The sequence below is a fragment of the Mycothermus thermophilus genome (assembly GCF_041956435.1).
Source record: "Mycothermus thermophilus strain CBS 625.91 unplaced genomic scaffold VTJ04scaffold_4, whole genome shotgun sequence".
NCBI classification, from domain to species: domain Eukaryota; kingdom Fungi; phylum Ascomycota; class Sordariomycetes; order Sordariales; family Chaetomiaceae; genus Mycothermus; species Mycothermus thermophilus.
Genome location: NW_027191430.1, coordinates 2,187,806 through 2,195,110, shown reverse-complemented (window position 1 = coordinate 2,195,110; position 7,305 = coordinate 2,187,806). Strand labels below are relative to the sequence as shown.

General features: G+C 57.9%; 4 protein-coding genes across 4 annotated transcripts in view; 2 read left to right on the top strand and 2 right to left on the bottom strand.

Annotated features, from left to right (window-relative positions):
* Positions 1-358, top strand: part of VTJ04DRAFT_6548 (uncharacterized protein) — a gene marked incomplete at both ends in the record, with an annotated part of 4,147 nt that extends 3,789 nt beyond the window's left edge. The window contains one exon of the mRNA XM_069364779.1: positions 304-358. Within this exon, the coding sequence (XP_069218572.1) occupies positions 304-358 (55 nt within the window). The remainder of the gene's footprint in view (positions 1-303) is intronic.
* A 195-nt stretch (positions 359-553) lies between these two features.
* On the bottom strand, positions 554-2,917 carry VTJ04DRAFT_6547 (uncharacterized protein; the record flags this gene model as incomplete). The annotated part of the gene is made up of 2 exons (XM_069364778.1): positions 554-2,367; positions 2,428-2,917. The coding sequence occupies 2 exons, from the start codon at positions 2,915-2,917 to the stop codon at positions 554-556; spliced, it is 2,304 nt and encodes a 767-aa protein (XP_069218571.1).
* An 879-nt stretch (positions 2,918-3,796) lies between these two features.
* On the top strand, positions 3,797-5,166 carry VTJ04DRAFT_6546 (uncharacterized protein; the record flags this gene model as incomplete). The annotated part of the gene is made up of 5 exons (XM_069364777.1): positions 3,797-3,961; positions 4,025-4,093; positions 4,157-4,201; positions 4,272-4,288; positions 4,356-5,166. 5 exons carry the CDS (start codon positions 3,797-3,799, stop codon positions 5,164-5,166), a joined length of 1,107 nt encoding a protein of 368 aa, XP_069218570.1.
* An 800-nt stretch (positions 5,167-5,966) lies between these two features.
* On the bottom strand, positions 5,967-6,974 carry VTJ04DRAFT_6545 (uncharacterized protein; the record flags this gene model as incomplete). The annotated part of the gene is made up of 2 exons (XM_069364776.1): positions 5,967-6,765; positions 6,823-6,974. 2 exons carry the CDS (start codon positions 6,972-6,974, stop codon positions 5,967-5,969), a joined length of 951 nt encoding a protein of 316 aa, XP_069218569.1.
* Positions 6,975-7,305: the final 331 nt, after the last annotated feature.

Below are 7,305 nucleotides of genomic sequence, written 5' to 3'. Positions count from 1 at the left end.
ATGAGGGAGATTTGCGTGCTTGGGGATATGGGGAGTGTGGAGGTTATCTGGGTTGGTGTGGTGGTTGGTAGCAAATCAGGTACATAGGTACTGAATGATGGTTGCCTATGAGTATGAGGGAGAGTCTCTTTCTCTCTCTCCTCTCGATGGACTCTGAATTCTGGTCCCTTCGAATGTTACGACGTCAAGATTAATGGGTGCTTCGCTCTGTCACACGTAATACAACACAACAAGCACCGTAGCGCTCGGTAGGTAGTAGATGGTAGCAAGTCCATTCCGCTCTTTACTTATTAACTCAGACAGTTCCCATGATGTAAAAAGGAAAACCCACCGCACCGCCCATGATGTCCCTCCCTAGCGCATCCCGCTCCATGTCGTTGAGATACATACCTACTTGTACAAAGTTTCGAAAAACAAAAAAAAAAAAAAAACAAATCAAAAAGGTAAAAAAAAAGTCTATGCTGATACACCACACCACATCACACCGTCACGCCCAACACCATTGCAAAACAAAACAAACTCATGAAGGGGAACCAAACCCCTCTCCCCTATCTTACTCCGAATCCGACCCGTCCATCCCCAACAGCGTCTTATCCACATCATCCAACTCCTCCTCTCCCTCCCCTTCCCCCTCTCCCTCCCCCTCTCCTTCCCCATCTCCCTCTTCCTCGGCATCATCCCCCTCCCCGAGCCCCAACAACTCCTTATCCACCTCATCCAATTCATCCGCATCATCCATGGGCGTATCCCCGTTGGCATCCACACTCGTCGCCGTCGTCGCTCTCCTCGCCGCGCCGTTGGTCCTCCTCCCGACGCCGCTATCGTCGTCGTCGTCCGCGAGCAACAACGCCCCCGCCGGGCGGCGCGAGTGCAGCACCGACACGTCCGCCTCGTCCTCCGTCTCTGCCGGGTCGCGGCCACCCCGGTCGGCGGCGGCGCCGTTTTTACCAGCCGAGCGGTGAGCGGAGGGAGAGGTGCGGGGTTCGTGATCGTCGTGCTCATCATCCGCGCCGTTCTCCTGCTGCTGCTGATCCTGATCCTGCGCGGGCTTGACCTTGGGCCGCTTGATGGGGCGGATGACGCCGAGGTCCGGGCCCGTGTGGGTTTCCCAGCGGTCGAGCCTGCGGACGGCGCGGCGGAGGGCGGCCGCGTAGGAGCAGGCCTGCTCGCCAAAATCGTCCGGCTCGTCTTTCAGCTGAGCCAATCCGCCGTAGCCGCGCTCGCGCATGTTTTTGTGGCGGTCGTCGCTGGAGCTGCCGCCGTTGGCGTGGGATGCCGACGAAGACGAATGCTTCCCGCGCTCGCCCCCCGCCCCGCCGTGCGAGTTGACCACGTCGTCCTCCTCGCTGTCGTCGAACGGGTCTTGCATCTGCGCCAGGCGCGGCAGGGCGCGGATGATGGCGCCTTCCAGGCGGCGTTCCTTGCGCGAGCGGTGGTGGCTGCGGCGGATGCCGCGGTCGAGGATGTATTCGACGCGCTGCGAGCGGTTGCGCTCGACGGCAAGCTGGTGGGCGGTCGGGGGACGGGGTTTGCGGACCAGGGTGCCGTCGATGACGCGGTCGCCGCTTGGGGAGACGCCGTCCAAGACTTGGTATTTGAGAGAGTGCGGGCCGCGGCCGCGGGCGAGGCTGCCGAAGATGCTGCTCGGCCGGCCAAGGGCGCGCGGAGGCGGAGTCGACCGGACGCTATCCAGGTCGCTTTCGTTCTTGGACGGCCTTATCCGTGGCAAGATGCCTGCTGTAGGCCCGATTTCGTCACCGGCGGGGAATCGAGCGCGGTTCCTCTTGGTCTGGCTTTCGGCCATGTACTGCTGGTCCATTTCGATGATCTTGGCACGCATCTTTTGTTTGGCGTAGCCAAACTCGATCTCCTCGGGCGTGTCGACATTCTCCTGGGCCTCTTCTTCTTCGGTCAACGGGCGAAGCCGGGGAACGCCTTGATTCGCCACATCCACTCCATAATCGACACCGGGACCGAAGGGGTTCTCTTCGCATCCTTCTTCGGTGAAATCGGACTCGAGGTAGAACCACATGAGCCAGAGAAAAGCGCGGGCACGGCTCTCGCTGCTGTAGTTTGTCTTCATGATGAGGTCGTGGAACTCCTGGCCCGGGGGGAAGTGCAGTTCGGCAATCTTTGCGGCCGACTGGCAGATGAGGAACAACAGGTTGACGGGGTTCGTCCGAGGCACGTCGAGGGCCTTGATCTCGTCGAGAGAGGCGGGCTCGGGCCGATCGTCGCAGCCTCCCTTGAGGATGGATTTGAGCCTCGGGGCATCCTGGAGCTGCTTGTATGCGTGGGGGTCTTGACGGGCTTGGAGGCAGGGAATCGCGTGGTAGGTGCGCAGCTGGGCACGCATCTCGGGGAAGACTGGAGGAGGAGGTCGGTCAGTAGGAGGATGGAAGATGACAGACTAGATGGGAAACTCACAGTTGAGGGTGGTGTTCATGCGGCCAATGTTGACCAAGAGGCAGACCATGGCCATACCTTTGGCAGCCTCGCGGTCGCTCAGCAGCTTGTCACGGAGCACCTTGCTCGTCTTGCTGCTCCTCGACATGGTGTCGATGTAGAGATCGGCGAAGCACTGCTTGCCCAGGCGATCCTTCTCGTAGCTGTTGGTGAAGACCTTTTGCTCGTTGTCGAAGACGGCGCGCAGGAAATCGTACTGGATGTCCTTGCGCCAGAGCGGCTCGCCGTCCTCTTTCTTGAGGTGGCGGATCTTGCCGATGACCTGGGGCCCGTTGCCATCGTCGCGGCCGCGCTTCTTTCCACGAGGGTGTTTCTCGGATGGGTCTGGGGTCGCCATCATTCGTGTGTCGTCGTCCTCGGTCGCAGCGGTCATGAAGGACTTCTCGATGTGGACTGGCGAACTGGGCACTTCGGCGTCCGACATGAGCGCCATCGAGGATGGGGTGGCCATGGCGAATGAAAGAAAGCCGCGCAGGGCGACCACCTGATTGTTGCAATTGTTTGCCTCGGTGATGGGGTTTGGCGAAGATGGGACGGAAGGGCTCAAAGGCGCGTTTCGGAAAGGACCTCGAGTTGGTGTGGGTGGGTTGGTTGGTTGGATGAGAGAGGGATGGAATGGAATTAATTCGACAAGTTGATCGACAGCATAGTCTAGATACGCAATCCCAGGTGACGACGTAGTATCTATCGTAGGGACGCACGACGTACCATCACTGGCAGTCGTGATTTTGGGGATTGAGGCGCAGCGATGGAGAAGGGGATGACGCGAGGATCACGTTCTGCGGAAGGGCTGCGAGGTGGAAAGGTTTGAGGCTGCGGCGCTTGGCCTTCCCGGTTCGCCCTCCGAAGCCATCCTTGGATCGCGCGTCGGGGTCGGGGGGCGGGAGGTGGTGCTCAATAAAATGCTCCCTTTCCGCCGTCAGCTTGTCGCGACACCGCAGTCGGTGGGTCATGTCACAGGGCAGCTCTCAGGGGACTTCCACGGCCCGACAGATCCAAAGTTACAGTGCGCAATACAGTGCACATCTTGACAATGGTGCTCAATATCAAGGCATGATCTCCAAGAAAATAAAATTGACACTTGATGGATTCGTAAGACAATGAAATGACACCAAATTTATATTTTTTTTCAAGTTGTATCATGAGTTCGCTGGTGACAGTCCCAGGCTTAGGTACTTGAGTTGGCTTGGCCATCTCCAAAGTTCCGCATTGGGTCGGTCCGTTCTATCCCTCGGCCAGCCCGGAGGTTACAGTCTCAGAGCCCTATCAACTATCAACTACCCTCCTCCGTCTTCCGCGTATGATCCAACCACCACTCCGTAGCAGCAAAATGGCCCAGACAGCCAAGCTCCCCATCATCGACATATCCGGTGACGGTGACCAGACTCAGGTGGCCACAGAGCTGGTCGAGGCCGCCATCGAGCATGGCTTCCTCTACATCCGCAACACCGGCGCCGATATCCCCGTAGAGGCGGTAGATCAGGCCTTTGAGATTGTATACAGTACCTAGGTATGTTTACGTCATGATAGATCACATAACTGACTGACGGGTTTTCAGTCCAAAAAGCTATTCGACGCACCCCTGAGCGAGAAGCAGGCATGCGCAATCCAGCAGAACAACCGCGGTGTAAGTTAGCTCCCCTTCACTTACAACACCCCTGAACTGAACCAACCCATATCACACCTCCAGTGGTCCGGCATGAACGTCGAAAAGCTCGACCCTGCAAACCAGCGTGTAAGTCTCCCAGAAGCGTCCGTCTTGGACAATTCTCTCTGTGTTAGTTATGCTAAACAAGCCTGATCAGGTCGGTGACTTCAAAGAGTACGCCCCCTTCAACCCAACTCACCATCACCAACCATCCTAACCACCACTTCTCCCTACCCCACAGAGCCTTCAACTTCGGCGACTTCCTCAACGGTCAACCCGACCAACCCCTCCCGGCGACCATCACCCCCGACGCCCCGGCCATCAGCCAATTCAAAGACCACTGCTACCACCTCACCCTCAAACTCCTCTCCCTCATCGGTATCGGCCTAGGCGTCGATCCACCAAACTTCTTCACCGAAGCCCATCTCCGCTCCAAAGGCCCCTCCGGCACGATCCTGCGCTTCTTGCGCTATCCACCGCGCAGTTCGCTGTCGTCATCGTCGTCGGGATCAGATTCCGCCACCCCGCCGCCCGAGGACGGCGACGTCCGCGCCGGAGCGCACTCCGACTACGGTTCTCTAACCCTCCTCTTCCGCCTGCGCGGCCAGCCGGGGCTGGAGATCCTGCTGAAAGACGGCAAAACCTGGGCGCCGGTGCCGGTGGTTCCTCCGTCGGCGGAAAACGACCCGGCGCCGCCTATCCTGGTGAACATTGGTGATCTGTTGTCGTATTGGACGAACGGGTTGCTGCGGAGTACCGTGCACCGGGTTGTCTTCCCATCCTCATCTTCCTCTTCGGGAAGAGGTGTGGTGGACGGGGAGACGGATGTCGCGAGTCCGCGGTACTCGATCGCGTACTTCTGCCACCCACACCACGCGGCCGAGTTGACCCCAGTCCCGAGCGAGAGGGTGAGGAGTTATCAGGGCGGGTTGTGGGAAGGGAATCCGTACTCGGAGCGCAGGGTCATGACGGCCGAGGAACATTTGAAGATGAGGCTGAGGGAGAGTTATGAGGGGTTGTATGGCGGGGAGGCGGAGAAGAAGAAAGGGTGAGTGAGTGAGTGAGTTGGCTAGGTACGTATCAGTATCGGGTAGGATGATGCGGGAGGGTAGAATGGAGGGAGGAGGAGTGTTGTTGGTTGAGGTGGCAGGACAGATGCAGACAACAAAAAACAGGACCTTTGCAGGTCCGACCAGAACCAACACGCATACCTGACCTGGTTTAAACCCCTGGAGCCCACAAGACTGCAATTTATGAGCGCTTCGTCGCGGTGGTGCATGCCCCGCGAAGCGGAAGATACTAATAAATTGCAGAGTGAGAGAAAGTCTGGGAATCGAACCCAGGCACCGCAGGTGAGTTGGCCCTGGGTGCATACCTGGCCAGGACACGTGTGTCGGTTCCAGTCAGTTGGAAGTGGAATGGTACTCGGGGGTTTACATCCCGCTTCTTTGTTCTGTGGTTCTTGTCGTGGTGGTCGGTCGGTCGGTCGGTCGTCTGATGTTCATTGGGAACGTTTACTCATGGGCTTGGGAGTGTTGATCTGAGTGAGATTGCTGTTCGTCCTTTCTGACTGGGTTACAGTCTGCTTCTAGCATAAGGCTAACTACCTAGCCTCAGAGTTCCCTCGTCGGAGACACCAGTTATTGGGTATCCCCGATGTCACCCAAATTACACACCTCACATCCCTCTTGAGCAGGACTTCAATGAGCTGGTAGTTGCATATTCGTATGGGAAACAGTCCTTCCAAGGCCAAGGAGAAAGGTCAGTGAACCGGCCACTGCTCTTTTTCTTCCTCCTGTAAGTCTACCCTGTTCCGCATCCATTATTCACCCAATATCCCACCTCCCCTCCTTCACCACTCCGGATCCTCCAACCTCCTAAACAGCGCCACCAACTTCTTCCCGCCGTTCCTCTCCACCTTCTTCCCCTCCTCCGTCGCCGTGCGCATCACGCCCACGCACGGATCCGCCTCCTGCTCCTCCTCGCCCACCCTCTCGAAGCTCGGGTGCGCCTCAAAGTGCCGCACCATCCACTCATGCAAATCCGGCACGTCCGTGATCGTATACACCACCCCTCCCGGCCGCAGAACGTAGGCGTACTCACTGTTGAGCGTCGCCGACACGATGCGCTGCTTGTGCTTTTTCGCCTTGAAGTGCGGGTCGGGGAAACAAATAAAGATCTTGCTGAGCTGGCCCTTGCGGAAGAAGTTGGGCAGGAACTTCATGGCGTTGGCGCGCAGCACGCCCACGTTGCGGTACATGCCCGCTGCGGGCGCGGGCGCGGCAGGGTTGCTGGCGCGGGCTTCTTCGGCGAGCCACGCTTGGTGCCGGAGGGCTTGGATCCGGTCTTCGACGAATTGGGTGACGGAAACGCGGATTTCAAGGCCCAGGATGAGCGTGTCGGGCATTAAAGGGGCGAGGGCAACCAGCAGGCCGCCGAAGCCGCAGCCTATGTCGGCGATTTCGACTTGTTTGGAGATGCGCTTGGGTTGGAGGGGGGCGAGGTCGGTGGTGTTGGGAGAGGATGGGTCAGCGGTTGTGGCATCGGGCATGGGGGTGTCTTGTTGTTGTTGTGAGTGTTGTTGAGGCTCTTCGTTGATGACATAGTCCGGGTAGAGGGATGACCAGTCCATCTGGGCAGGATGTGGTGGGCTAAGAAGCTCTGGTTAGCCAGGAGATAGAGCGACACTTGGCTCATGTTCAACCCACTAGATTAATTGGTGGTCTGAGAAGGGGTTGGCATGGGCTCTCTGGCGGTAGAATTTTTTCCTGGGCAGCTCCGTGACACCCTGCTCACGGATAGCCCGCCGGTAGTCTTCGCGCTTCTGGCGACGGTCTTTTTTGATCTTGTCGCCGCCCATTGTGAGAGTGTACGACTTCAAGGTTGAGAGCAGTTGAGTTGTATATAGGTGGTGTTTCCTGTGGCAATGCCTCAAGGCCTTCAAATCCCAATGTTATGTTGTTTGTCGAATCTGTTGGTGAAGTGGGAGCTGTGAATGAGACGTCCAGATGCATGAAATTCATGAGAATTTGGATGGATTGGATGACATGAAGTTGAGGTTCTCGTTTTGAGGACCCACTAAATTTTGGCTTCCCGTTGCGTGGGGTCGGTGGGTCCCACAGCGGTTCGGAGCTGCAGGGGTCCAGAAACTGCCCCGCGATCGGCTCCGATGGCGACATTTTGACCAAGAG